This window comes from Arachis hypogaea, chromosome 16 (genome assembly GCF_003086295.3).
Source record: "Arachis hypogaea cultivar Tifrunner chromosome 16, arahy.Tifrunner.gnm2.J5K5, whole genome shotgun sequence".
In the NCBI taxonomy this organism is placed as follows: Eukaryota; Viridiplantae; Streptophyta; class Magnoliopsida; order Fabales; family Fabaceae; genus Arachis; species Arachis hypogaea.
Genome location: NC_092051.1, coordinates 144321672 through 144336347, shown reverse-complemented (window position 1 = coordinate 144336347; position 14676 = coordinate 144321672). Strand labels below are relative to the sequence as shown.

The 14676-nt window shown below is 33.8% G+C and overlaps 1 protein-coding gene and 1 long non-coding RNA gene across 11 annotated transcripts; one reads left to right on the top strand and one right to left on the bottom strand.

The window, feature by feature from the left end:
- Positions 1–4605: 4605 nt before the first annotated feature.
- On the bottom strand, positions 4606–5748 carry LOC112697478 (uncharacterized). The gene is made up of 2 exons (XR_003151241.3): positions 5346–5748; positions 4606–5090 (listed from the first exon to the last, which is right to left on the bottom strand). It is a non-coding gene; the product is annotated as an uncharacterized lncRNA (long non-coding RNA).
- A 775-nt stretch (positions 5749–6523) lies between these two features.
- On the top strand, positions 6524–12987 carry LOC112697477 (DEAD-box ATP-dependent RNA helicase 15). Of its 10 annotated transcripts, none has more exons than XM_025750667.3 (13): positions 6524–6649; positions 6769–6838; positions 6966–7081; positions 7420–7520; positions 8086–8258; positions 8359–8590; positions 8689–8807; positions 9438–9494; positions 9571–9755; positions 10470–10614; positions 10710–10793; positions 11752–11815; positions 12669–12987. In XM_025750667.3, the coding sequence occupies exons 3-13, from the start codon at positions 6969–6971 to the stop codon at positions 12677–12679; spliced, it is 1284 nt and encodes a 427-aa protein (XP_025606452.1). In that variant the 5' UTR covers positions 6524–6649; positions 6769–6838; positions 6966–6968; the 3' UTR covers positions 12680–12987. The 10 variants fall into 10 exon arrangements, with proteins under 10 accessions (XP_025606452.1, XP_025606454.1, XP_072077533.1 ...); XM_025750669.2 differs by having other exon boundaries at positions 6540–6649; positions 6956–7081; XM_025750668.2 differs by having other exon boundaries at positions 6618–6701.
- Positions 12988–14676: the final 1689 nt, after the last annotated feature.

Below are 14676 nucleotides of genomic sequence, written 5' to 3'. Positions count from 1 at the left end.
CTTCATGCACCAACTATCACACAAAATCTTTTAAGTGTTTTGAAATTTGCAGCGAATAATCATGTGTATTTTGAGTTCTGGCCTAACTATTGTGCTGTGCGTGATCAGGATTCCCGGAAGCTTCTTCTCCAAGGCACTGTTGAGGGAGAAATTTATAAGGTTCAAGATTTAGTTGTTCCAAGATTGTGTTTGAGTAAATCTCTTGTGTCTTTTTTTGCTGATTCAAATTCTGGGTCTTGTTATAATAATTCTTGTTTGTCAACAAATTCAGTTGCTGTGTCAAGCAACAAATATGAGCCCTCTCAAAATGTTCATAAATGTGTGTCTAAGTCTGTTAACTCCCCAAATTTTGAAGTTCAAAATGCTATTGATGCCAAGTCTGTATATTCTCTGACTTTTGATAATAAAAACGTTGTTGATGTGTCCACTATATCATCTCCATCTACTGCTAATACTAATGCCCACTCCCATGATTTCATCTCTTAAGCTAACACAAAATGATTCTGATGTCTATGAAGATCCCAAGCATTATCGATCTATTGTAGGTGCTTTGCAGTATTTGACGATCACTCGTCCAGAATTATCCTATTCTGTCAATAGGGTATCTTAATTCATGCACTCTCCAACTATTAATCACTGGAAAGCTGTCAAGCGTATCTTGCGCTATGTTCAAGGGACGGTAAGTGATGGTTTAGTTTTTCATAAGTGTACTGACTATTGTTTGATTTCCTTTGTTGATGCAGACTGGGGAGCCGATTTGGATGATCAAAGATCCATCAGTGGGTACTGTGTGTTCATGGGAAGCAATTTAATATCTTGGAAGAGTGGCAAGTAGTCTAAGGTGTCCAGGTCTTCTATAGAGGCAGAGTATCGAGCACTTGCCACTGCTCAGGAAGAACTCATCTTGCTGTAGCAGTTGTTGCAAGAACTTTGTATCCCGCAGCCTATCCCTCCCACTGTTTATTCGGATAGCCAAAGCGCGTGTTTGTTGGCAGCAAATCCTATTCTTCACAGCCGATGCAAGCATTTAGAGCTTGATTTGCATTTCCTATGTGATAAAGTTAACAGTAAAGAGTTGTATGTTGTCAATATACCTGCCGCTGATCAAGTGGCTGATACATTTACTAAGCCCATTTCTGTTAGTATGTTTAATAAGTTCAAATTCAAACTTAGAGTGATTCAAAATCCACTACCAAGGTTCTGAAAACCAAACCGGTCATTGAATCGTTCGAGTTACTGGTTCACTGGTTCATAGGTTCAACCGGTTCGACCGTGGTTGAACTGAAAAAAACTGTTTTATAATAAAATAATAAATAAAATATAAATAAACACATGAAAATATAATTATAGTCTAATGTAAACTTTAAAATATCATTCAAATTAAAAGTACTACATAAACCAGAATGTTATAATCTCATTCAAATACAAATTCAAAAGTCAAAAAAACAAAACAACCAATCAAACATAACATAGCAACATCAAAATAATCCAAGTTTGTCAACAAAATCTAATGATATGAAATGAAAGGATGAATATATATATATATATATATATAATATATATATATATATATATATATATATATATATATTCCATTTATTTTTCTAAATCATACGGGACCTTAGAACACTTCTTAATGTCTCCACCTATCTTCGCCAAATACTTTTTCATTATATTAATTCCCCCGCCCCCGAAAGTACTCAGACAAAATAAGCATTGGTAATGCAGTTTTCCATTTATATTTTCTAAAGCAACATATCCCTAAGCAGGATCAGTTTTTCCCCGAACACTAGAAGTTTTGACTAACTTTCGTTAGTCGCGGGAGGAAGAGAACATTCATTCGAAGAAGAATTATTTTCAGCATTATTATTCCTAGGTAGTTATTGGTTGATACTTTCATCCATACTTAAACATTACCAGCAATCTAACCCAATAATCTCAGCTCTCAAGTTCACAACAAACAACAAAATCCAGTTCAGTAAACAAAGCAAAATCAAAGAGCTACTCAATCAAAGAGTTCACAGTTTAGCAGTTCATCATGTCACAAAATCCAGTTCAGTTAAGCACTTAATCAAAGAGTTTACAGTTTAGCAGTTCATCATGTCACAAAATCCAGTTCAGTTAAGCACTCAATCAAAGAGTTCACAGTTTAGCAGTTCATCATGTCAGTTCATCATGTCACAAAATCCAATTCAGTTAAGCAGGATCAATAAGAGTTCACAGAAGCAGAGTTCATCATGTCACAAAATCAAAGAGCTACTCAATAAACAGAGTTCACAATATCAAAGACTCAGAGTTCATCATGCAACAGTTATTCAGTGATTCAATCAAACAATCATAAGTTCATAACTAAAATAAAAATTACCTGAACTTTGGAAGCTCGAAGGCACCTTCAAGGCTTCAACAGAACATGCAATAGGGAGAGTGGGAGACAGACAGTGACGCCGAGTGGTGACGGGTCGAAGGCGGTGACTGCTCGGCGGAGGTGACTGGTTGACTGCTTGACGAAGGTGACTGGTCGAAGGAGCTGACTGCGCGACGGAGGTGACACGTCAAAGGAGGTGACTGCGCGACGGGGTTGAACGCTCGACGGAGGTGACTGTGCCATGGAGGTGACTGCGCGACGGCGAACCCCTATGGCCGTGTGAGCCTGTCTGCCTGTGAGTCGTGATGGCGTTCTCTGTTCTCTCTGAAGCTCGATGACAATGGTGAAGGTGAACTGTGAAAGTGTGAAGGGTTGAAGGCAATTACAATTAGGGATCAGAATTCAGAACATGTGATTTAGGGTTTCGGAGGAAACGACAGCGTTTTGCTGCCCAGCTCAAAAATTGGCCGGTTCACCGGTTAAACTCCGATTTTCAGATTTCACAGTTTTACTTAATGTCTGAACCATTTTGGTGCCCGGTTCATGATTCGACCGGCCAGTTCGAACTAGTTTTCAGAACCTTGTCCACTACTAAGTTTGAGAGGGTGTTAGTGAGTGAGATAGTTATAGAGTTAGATATAATTTACTGTTCAATTTTGAGAGGAATTAATTAACTCTCTCAGATTTACAAAGGGTGTATGGTATATAAACTAGTGAGGCCCAAGTTTCTTGGGTGATATGATTCATTTTAGTAATACATTACTCTTCCCCTGTTTTCTCTCTATTCTCTTTTATGCTTCTTGGTACAACCCTAATTCAGAAAGACAAAAAAAAAAAGAATGAAGAACGAAAAGAGAAACAACCCTAATTCTAAAATTTGATTATTTAATTAAAAATATACAAAATAATATAATTATTTATACAAATTACATACTAGTTAATGTTATTTTTTTTTATGTAAAAATTAAAATTCATTTTATTTATTATTTTTATTAGCAGATCATGTTTTAATGAATACTGTACTCTACTTTTTGAATTTGAATTCTTTAAATTTTGAACTTTTATTTTAGAGAATAAAGTATGATTTTCTCATTCTTGAATAGTTTTTCTATCATATTTTTCTTAATCCTACTTATGAAATAGATTATAAAAAATGAAAAATCACATTACTTTATCATCTAAAATTCAAATTTTAGAGGATACAAATTTCTATTTTTTACATAAGCATTTTGTCATGAAACCACTAATACTAATGGTTATATTTCTAACATTTTCCCTCAAGTAAGAGCCTCCATTTTTGGGTTTGCTTGATTTGCTAATTTTTTTTTTTTTTTTACTTTTGGGGTTCACATCGAACTCTTGACTTTTCGGACATAGAGCTCTGATACCATGTTATGAAACCACTCATTCCAATAGCTTAAGCTGATAGGAGAAAGTAACACTAATATTTATATTTCTAACACATTTATCTAAGATAATAGACTAATAGAAAAATAAAATTATAAACATTACAATTTTCGAGAAACTTAATTTTCCTTTGTAAATTTAATAGTTTATTTAAAAAAATTTCATAAACTTATTTAATTTTTTTATCTAAATTTTATAAGTTTCTTATATATTTTTCTCAAAAATATACTTACCGTATTACTTTTGTTTTTCCTATATATTCACAATTATATTTGGTTTTCATAAACTATAAAAGAGTTCTATCTAATATGAAATATATAAAATTGTGTTTCGATAAATGAAATCCATAAAAGCTATATAAAAAGATACCAAACAAAAAAATGTTATCTTGGGATAATATTTAAATATGATAATGCAAGACAATAATAAAGTAATTTTATTTAATTTAATATTTAATATTATTTATTTATTCTAACAGTAACTACATAATATAAAATAAGAAGAAACAATAATTAAAAACATAAAATTAAATAATTTTACTTACTTTTTATTAGTTTTCAAAAATTTTGTTGGAATATTTAAAGAAAACACAGAATAAAACTCAAAAACGGAAAAATTTTAAAATTATTTAGAATACAAATAGGATATTAGTTTCTCCTCTTAATCTCTCTTGCTTCTTCACATTACTAGTTATTCCATAATAGAAAAAATTTTCTTCATCTTGGTCTTCTCCTGCATCTTTCTCATTTCATAGACAACAAATACAAAAAATATGAGTAAAGAACAGGGACAACAACACATTGCCAGAAGGCATGCCAGTTACCGAGAGAGTATTAGACGAGGAAAACAAATCGATACATCGAGTGGAACTAACATGACAAAAATAGGAAAAGTAAATTGTATGGAGGAAAGGAGTAACTATACCAACCTGAAGCTAAAATTACAGAGCACCTCTTCTGATGAACTTTGGATTGAATGAAGATAACTTAGATATGGTTACCAAACCTCAATATGTACTTCCTAATTCTTTACCAAAGGATGAAGGTATATTTCACATTACATGCATTAAAACCGCATGAAAGAAGCCAAGAAAACATAAGGTTTGAATCTAGGATAGGTTGGCATTTTTGAAACATATATAAAAACTAAATTACACAGCTAAAACAAGCATACTCTGTAGCATTAAGTCTGGTCCGGTATCTGAGGTACTTTTTTCTCTTAAGATTAACATTGGAAGCTTGAAAATTGTAACTCTGCTTGCTGCTAGAGCCTGAAATCATATCTTCATCATCCCCTTGGTTCAACTGTGTATCACCATCTATGTTAAAACTAAAATTAGAATAGCATAAATTAAAATTACAACAACACTAAAATGAGAACAAGCACAAATTAAATACCAAACTACAAATTAAAATTACATAATCAAGAAATAGCAACCGCAAAAGTTACATGAGAGAACACTAGAATAGTGAACATAACCACAGATAATTAAAATTATAAAAACAACAAATGATCAAAAAATAAAAAAACCAAAAGTTAGAACAGAGAATGCTGGAACTGAACTACAAATTACCTGAGGCTCCATTCTAGATGCAGGGGACTGTGTCGACGAAAACTGTGGGGCTAGACGATGGAAACGGCAGGGCTGAACAGCTGCAAACGGAAGACAAAGAGTGGCAATTGCAGGGAGGAGTGGAGGAAGGCACGACGCTAGAGAGTGATACGGGGTTGCTGCTACGTGGAGGACGACACGATGAGCTGTTGATGCATGGGAAACGACAAGGCGGCTGCTTGCGTGAAGAACGACGGAGAGAGAGCGCGGCTACGATGAAGAGAGAGGGTGAGGATAGGCTGTGTTGTCCGGGTAGGAATTAGGGATGAGGTTGTATTTTATTGGTAGATTGATATTCAATGATGAAAAAAAATTGTTCAAATGTGTTTTTTTTTGTATGAACAGGAGTGAGAGAGATTAGATTAGGGTTTATGATCAATGAAGTAATTTTTTAATGTATATGAATAATGAGATGTATTTTGATTTTGATTTTTAAATTAATTTTTGTTTAATATAAAAAGGGTATTTTAGTCTTTTTATAATATTAAATAAAAAATATTTTTTATTTTTATTAAAATATAAGGATAATTTAGTAAAATAATTGATATAATATATATTTAAAAAAAGAAAAATTAATTATTGACGTGGAAAATATAATTCACGTGTTGTGTTTTAATTTGTCCACATTTTAATTGTATCGATACGTATGAATTTATGATCGTACCGTAGCAAACACCTTAAAAAATTGTTCTTTTGATAAATTTGGTGGCTAATTTTTCTCACAATTAAAATTTTTAATAATTATTAAACTAAATATTTAATTTTAATGCACTATCAATTTAAATATTTTACATATTTATTCAATCAGATTTATGTATTTAAATAATTTTAATATATTTAAAAATTAATCACTTTTCCAAAACAATTAGTTATCCACATAAAATTTATACTGATAATACATGAAATTAAATTCTTAAATTTATAAATAAAAAATTTAACAAAATTGTGCTTTTAGATTACTTGTTAACGATTCTAAATGTAACAATTTAAAAAAAAGTGTGTTAAAAATATAAAAAACTTGAATTTTTAATAAATTTGTCCTCTTCTATTTTCTTAACATAACCAAACTACAAAAAATTATAGACACAAAAAAAAAAACATATAAAAAATATAATTCTCTTATAAAAAATAGACAAACAAAGAAAAAAAAAAAAGAACAAGTGGGACACGTTTGGCAATACGAAAGAGATCATCGTGCGGCCTATAAATAGTAGATAGCTCCTCCAGGATTTCGTATGCATTGATTTGCATTCCAACCTAGCTAGGTTGAGTGTGTTATCTCGATTTCTCTCTCTTACTCTTTTGTCAATCTACGAGGTTCAAACGCTCGCAATTTCTCTTCGCCGAAAATATTGTTTTTTCTGCTAACAAAATTTCTTTGCAGCCTCTTCGCAAACCCTAACCCTCACACCCCTCACTCTCTCTAATATTCCTTCGATTTCCTCTTCTCGCAGGTATTATCCTCTTTTCCAAAACCCTAGAACTATAAACACTTGATTTTCTAGGTTTAAACCCTAATTTTCTTTTTGATTTTCCTTTCATTTCAATTTACTGAATAATTGAACACTTAGTGGTTCGCAGAATATGGGAGAAACCAAGGACGAAGGATACGAGGAGGAGCTTCTTGACTACGAAGAGGAGGACGAGAAGGCACCTGACTCCGTTGGAACCAAAGTCAACGGTGAAGCTGCCAAGAAGTGAGTTTGTCTCTTGCTTATGGTTTTATCTGATTCGAATAGAAAACCCGCATGTTAGAAATAGAAATAATTGTTTGGAATAGGATTTGCTGGTTGAAACATGTCAATTTTTTATTTGGTTTCCGTTATATCTGATCTGTTTTTATCGTATGCATTCTCCCTTTACTTGGGCTTGTAATTGTTTTTCCTTTTGTTGAGTTTTGGAGTATAAATGTTGAGCTTATATAAATACCTGTAAAATAGTGTTTTGTGAATACTGTGTTTGGTATTTATTTTGGTTTGTTTTTGTTTTGCTTTTTGTCTGATGTTTTATTTTGTTGTTATTGTTTTGTCCGCAGGGGCTATGTTGGTATCCACAGTTCAGGATTCAGAGACTTCCTTCTGAAGCCAGAGCTTCTCCGGGCTATTGTGGACTCTGGATTTGAGCATCCTTCCGAAGGCAAGTTATCACTCATCCTCATTTATAGTGATTGGCTCATTTCGGTTGCACCTGTTCTAATGACTTAAAAGCTCCAAAGATCTAATTGGATTTTGGATGCCTTTACCTTCGTTTTTTCTGGGATGAAATAAAATTCTTTGTTGATAGTTTACCCAAGTCATTAAGATTTCTAATTTTTGTTTGAATAATTGTTTTGATAAGCTTTATTTTCTAATGTAGTTTTTGACACTTGTGTTTATGCTTATCTTCCGGCCAATTTTATGCTAAGATTTGGGATTGAGGTTACCAGACAGCTTGTCAATTTTTGTTGCAATATTGCACACCTTCGCATCCCTGACAAATTATCGTTCTGCCAGTAATATTTGTTTGATGCACATGCTGATTTTGAGATTGAAAAATTGACGTATCCCTTACCGTACTTATTTGTCAAATTTTCTTTTCGCAGGTAATACTTCTATATAATCTTATTTTGGGCAACTAATATGCTTTGGTAGCCCTGCAAAGGGTCAGAAAGGTTTGTTTTACTTACCACCGGTTCCTTCAACCGTCTTTGGTTCATCACCAGTGCAACACGAATGCATACCTCAGGCAATCCTTGGAATGGATGTGATTTGTCAAGCTAAATCGGGAATGGGAAAAACTGCAGTGTTTGTTCTTTCAACTTTGCAGCAGATTGACCCTGTTGCAGGACAAGTTTCTGCACTTGTTCTGTGCCACACTAGGGAATTGGCATACCAGGTATTTCATTTGAAGTTTATTATATGAATGGTGATGTAATTTACTATTCTAGTATCTTCTCAATCTTATTTTAGATATCTTTTCGGTTTCTTCCATGTAGATATGCCATGAGTTTCAGAGGTTCAGCACTTACTTACCTGATCTCAAGGTTGCTGTCTTCTATGGAGGTGTCAACATTAAAGTTCATAAGGATCTACTGAAGAATGAATGCCCTCATATTGTTGTTGGTACACCTGGAAGAATACTAGCACTGGCTAGGGACAAGGACCTTTCATTGAAGAATGTTAGGCATTTCATTTTAGATGAATGTGATAAGATGCTGGAATCACTGGGTATGTCTAATTGCTGTGCTGTAATTGTGTTCAATCTTATATTTGAGTGCTCTTTAATTTGGATATGGTTTTAAATATTCCTATTACGCTTTATGCAGACATGAGAAAAGATGTGCAAGACATTTTCAAGATGACTCCCCATGATAAGCAAGTGATGATGTTTTCTGCAACACTTAGCAAGGAAATTCGTCCCGTCTGCAAGAAATTTATGCAAGATGTAATGTCCCATGGCCAGCTCTACTTGTATTTGAAGTCTCTTTTGCATAATACTCGCATTCCCTGAGAGATCATTAAATGTTTACAACGCTCTGCTTCCTGAAAATTTTACTCTTGATAGGAGTTTCTGTCGGGATAGTGTCTTCTGTTTTCAAATCCACTTTCATGGTACAAACAACTGGTGGGGTGAAGAGTGGTTGGGTGACCATAGCTTGGGCTAGAAGACCTTTACTGGGTTGTTTTAGGAACTTCTATCTGTGACTGTTGTCCTTCTTGTGGCTGTAGTCCTTCTTATGTACTTTTCCTCCATGTTTCACTTTTGAAGTTAGTTTTTGTCTCTAATAGTATGTCTATCAGATGTGACTTTTCACAACTTAGGATATCCTTTAGTTTTGGTTGTGGGGGTAAGTTCCTAGTGCATTTTGGGGTTTTGCCTACACTGTTCTTAGTGGGTCAGAGTGTCAATGGAATTTTGCATGGTGTGACTGAAAAAAATGTATCTACAAGGAGACAAAACTGATGGACCAGAACTGTGATTCAAGGGATCTGCATCCATCATTCATTTCGTTCTGGATTCTGTTAGCTTGAGGAAGGCACCTAATATGATTTACTGTGACATTGTTGCTTTCAGCCAATGGAAATTTATGTTGACGATGAAGCCAAGTTGACCCTTCATGGACTTGTGCAGGTGAGTTTTTTGCAAGTTAATTTTTTGATAGATAATATGTTAGCTGAATGGCTTACATTGGGAATTGAAATTGCAGCACTATATTAAATTGAAAGAGGAGGAAAAGAACAGGAAGCTGAATGACCTTCTTGATGCATTGGACTTTAATCAAGTTGTGATCTTTGTTAAAAGTGTTAGCAGAGCAGCTGAGCTTGACAAACTACTTGTGGAGTGCAACTTCCCATCAATATGTATTCATTCTGGAATGTCCCAGGAAGAAAGGTTTGCATTGTGTGATATTAATGGACCATTAAATTATGGGTTGATATGTGTATGAATCTGATGTTAGAATTTGCTATGATTTCATTTTTTAATGGAGAATATGTAGCGAGAAATGTAATAAATCAGAATCACAGGAGCAGTATATTATTTTATTATACTTCAGTTAAAAACTTGGTCTAAAATTTTGAAATGCATTTTCACAGTACAATGTGTGGCACTGGAAGTTTCACAATTTCTATCATTCATTTTTTTCCTTTAATAATTTAGTGTACCCTTGACGTGCAACTTGGATATTTCTTTTAATTGGAATTGATTTGTATGCTTGTGTTGTATAATATAATGGTTTAACCTGAAAGTGGGGTTCTGAGAACATTTAAGTACTGTGTTCATGTCATGTATGCACTAGTCTCTGTAAATGCCATTGTTTTGATATGACCGAGAGCCATGTGCTACTTAGTGCTAATGTTTTGTATTTTTAGAAGGTATATTGAGCTATACTGTTCGAATTGTTGGTTCTGCGTGCAATTATATTGACTCTTCCTGTTTGTGTTGCTCATTGCTGTTGTCTGCTTGCATTTGGATTTTTGATTGTGTCATTTAAGTGGGCCATTTAATGGATTTCCCATTTTGTATGTTTCTTGTTTTTCTAAAACAGGAAAGGCTTGGTTGTGTGCACTATTAAATCTTGTCTGATTGTGGTTAATGGTTTTGTAGGTTAAAGCGATACAAAGGTTTTAAGGAGGGCCACACTAGGATTCTTGTGGCTACAGATTTGGTCGGTAGGGGAATTGACATCGAACGTGTGAATATAGTTATAAACTATGACATGCCCGATTCTGCAGACACTTACTTGCACAGAGTATGGCTAGAAAATCTTCTATTTCTAAGTTTCGTTTTTCACTTAGTTATATCTTATCTGCAGTCTAATTTCTTTTTGGCTGAAACTCTGAGCAGGTAGGTCGAGCTGGAAGGTTTGGCACGAAGGGCCTAGCAATTACATTTGTTTCATGTGCTAATGACGTTGATGTCCTCAACAATGTATGTATGATGACTTATGCATGTCTTTTTGGACGATCGACATTGTTTATGAAAACGTGGCAAGGCTTGTGAAAATAGTCCAGAATCCTCATATGAGTTAATTGTCTTGAGGGTTGATACATTGGTGCCATGGTTTTTGATTGTCCCTCTTGTTTGGTTGGGTGCTTGGTTTGTGATTCTGTTCAAAGACACTTCTGTTCATTTTGTTGAGTTTGATGTAGTCCTCCTTCCATATTCTTTAGCTTGTCATTTATGGTATCTCAGTAGTCTCCCTCTTTTGTGGCATTCTGTCCCTGGCCTATGTATCGAAATTTCTGATTTCACATGTTTGCAGACTTGATTGCTCATTGTAAATGACCTGCTTAAACTATCAGCAATGTCTTAAAACCATGAACTGACAATACTCCATAGCAGATCTTCTCAAACCGGAAAATCTGACTGAATCAACATAGATGTTCACTGCTCCGAATATCCACACCATGGATCACCCAGAAATTCTTTGTTTTGGGGGATTGCATGTCCAGCCGTAACATAACAACCAAAGTCAAACAAAGTTCCTGAAGTCCTTGCATGTCCATTTTCCAGCCTGTTATTTTATTTATGCCAAGTCACCTCTCCCCCTCCCCTGTTGTTTCTGTTTGTCTTGCATGGTTTGCATGGTTTTAGTGTGGTTTTACCAAAAATATCACCTTGTTGAATAAAAAAAAAAAATTCATTCAGCTTTTTCAATTTTATGAAAAATTTCGAATTATAAAATTTAGATTCTTTAAAGAGTCCAAGTTGGATAGATTTATTTTTGAATACATGGTGTTTAGTACAGTTTATTTCTGTGAGTGCTGCTGTTTGCAGAAATGCAATCTTCACTATAACTTTAGTGGGTGTTTGGATTTTTACCAAGCTGTGATCTGCCATTCCTATCACAGTCCAGGTTACTAATTTCCTTTCTTTTCTATTTCAGGTTCAGTCCAGGTTTGAGGTTGATATTAAGCAACTTCCTGAGCAGATTGATACCTCTACCTACAGTATGTTCTTTGTCCAATGCTTTAATTTTCTATATTTGTCCAGTACTATGTTTTGGTTAGATACACCACTTAGCATGCCAGAATCAATCAATCATTTGCTTTCTAGTCCTGTTAATTTGCTTAACTTTCATCTATTGGTAGCTTGTTTAAATATTTTGGTGTCTCAGTTTCTTACAGCCTTACAGGATGCAATTATAGAATTGGATTTATACCTTTTGTTATCCTTTGCCAAACTTTAGGGTTAATGGTCAATATTTAAACTCAATAATACCTCTATTGAGGATGTTTCAAATTAGTCCCTTGAAGATACGACAACGGATCATATTGGTCCTTCCATTAGTTAGGTGATGATGTGTCAAGAAATTATTAAGGATTATTTTTCTGTTAACCATTCTAGTTGATAATTCAAATGTGCTTGCTACTAGATACTTTTGCTTGCATTGACACCCCAAATTTATGATTTTGTTGATATTGGATTGCTCTTGATTGTCCTTTGTATATTTTGTATTAGTACTTACTGATAGGCTCATAACAAAAGTAATGCTGAAATGTTAACTATAGCATTATAAATATTCGTACATTTTTGTACCCCGAGTTGATGAGGCTTCTTTGGTGGAATATTGAGAGAAACCAACTTAATGAAGTATTATATTTGATATTTTTTGTTTTCAATACACTTTCAATGCGTTAAATACATCAGTAACAATAAAAGTTGGTTGTATTAGTTCTATTAAAAAGTCCCCTACACTATCAACTACCGAGAATTGTCCTTGCTTAACTGACACATTTGACTTCTGGGGTTTGTGCCGTTGGCTGCTTCCCTTGACCCTTTTTTTCTCAAAAATATTTGCAGTGCCATCTTGAATACCACGCTGGTGAAGAGTCAATCTCATGGATGCAACGAATTTATCTTTTCGGCATTCAGCGGCCCAAGGCTCCTAAACCACTGAGCCCATTTTGAGCCTTGTGTAGTTTTATGTTCTATGATGACCGTTTTATTATTAGGGGTTTTTGTTGCTATTAGGATTTTGCGGTATCCTGGCTATTAATTTGTGGGATTCAAATTCTGTACTCTGTATTCTGTAGATGTTTGCACCTTAGGGCCTCGACTGTTCAAGAACTTGTGTTTTGAATTATTATGGTAGTGAACGAAGTGGTCTTTTATTTGTTTATGTCGCTGCTTCTCTGTCTTTATACAGATTTTGCTGGTGTTATCATAATGAGCTGTTTATTTGTAATTTTGTTTTGGGCACTGCGGTGATATACTAGATGAGAATTGAGAAATATGGCACGCGTACACTCGATCTCTCTCTTCCATCTTATTTATTTCGACAAATGGTGGCGCCATCACCTTTTACTCATTCTTTCTTTCGTAGGAACTGCTAGTTTTACATTAAGATTTTAAAATGTCCTGTTTTATTTTCCTGGTGGTAGTACTTTTGTTTTTCGGATTTTACTCCTAATTTTATGTGAGGAGGACATAGGTGTTCTAGTAATGGCGTCTCATCCGTCATACACAGACATTTCAATTCTCAATCACCAAATCGTTGTACAAAATGATACAATGGAGGATAAGATTCAACAACGGACAAGAAACACCGCTCCTCAATGTATTGTTCATCAAGCGAGCCAGCTATACTAAAAAAATTTCCTTTCCCCCAAACTACTATTTCACGGTTCACCGGATTAACATTGAATTCCTTCAGAATTTAAAAAACTACAATTTTTTTTTGTACTTTTTTTTATTTATTGGTAAGACATTTATTTATTTATTTGTTGGGTGTACAAGGTAAAGAAAGAAAGAAAGAAAACAGAAAAAAGTTAGCTAAATGTCTTGATTCCAAATATGTTGCATCTCATATCCTAATTCTAGCCATTCCATATAATATCTCTATTACTTTGCTGCATTTGTTGTCATCCAATTAGCAGCACTGTTGGTTGTCTCTCAAATCAAAGGAAGCTGCACTTACCAATTTCTCTAGTGAGAACCTTTATGTACAATCTGTTTCTGAAATAACCTCCTTAATTTCACATACCCAAAGGAACACTAATCCCCTTCATATTGCAAAATGTTCTGTATGAAGTCCATACTATGAAGAACATTTGAGACTTCAACCTTCCCTTAACAACTTTTTTATTTATTTTCAAAGTATAACAATTACTATTAGTAGTAATTTATGGTTTGTGATTAAATTGATCCCAGTCGTCCAGCTAATGCAACATGCAATCATGCTCAAGGGACATCCACTAATATTGTTTCTCCTCCTATAACATGTTTGAGTCAATACATGCACATTTAATTAATTTGTTCCTTGATTAAATGATTTTGTTAGAGGTATATAATAAATTTGTTATTATTTTAAATTTAAGTTGTTTTATTTAGTTTGGAACTTTGGATTAGGTTTTATTGTTTTTTTATTCAATTAGTTATGATTATAATCACTTTCAATTTGTAATCGAGTTATCAATATATAATAAATTATAACATAATTCGTATTTAAATTCAGCTAACTTTTCATTTAAAATGTATTCTGTAAGTGAAGTATTAAAATTGACAATGAAAATTTACATTATTGAATAATGGAAATTATGACTACGTAAAATTCGTGAAGTATTTTGTGCAGCGTTTTATTTCTGATTTTTTTTCTTTTTTTAGATGCATTTGATTATAAATGCTTGAAGCTTGATGCTAGTTTGATTCTTCTTGTTTCAAGCTACAAAAGACATCAAATTAGAGAATAGAGAGAATCATACACCTCATGCTCATTCATCCAATTTAGAAAATTAGTGTCCCAAATACTGTATTTGGATATTATTTCTGAGATAAAAATACAGAGATTTAAACTCGTTTATCTATAGAG

Coding starts and splice junctions, on each gene's coding strand:
- LOC112697477 (XM_025750667.3), top strand. CDS start 6,969: ATGGGAGAAACCAAGGACGAAGGATACGAGGAGGAGCTTCTTGACTAC. Junction 9,495..9,570: donor CCCTTCATGGACTTGTGCAG/GTGAGTTTTTTG, acceptor TTGAAATTGCAG/CACTATATTAAATTGAAAGA. Junction 10,615..10,709: donor CAGACACTTACTTGCACAGA/GTATGGCTAGAA, acceptor AACTCTGAGCAG/GTAGGTCGAGCTGGAAGGTT.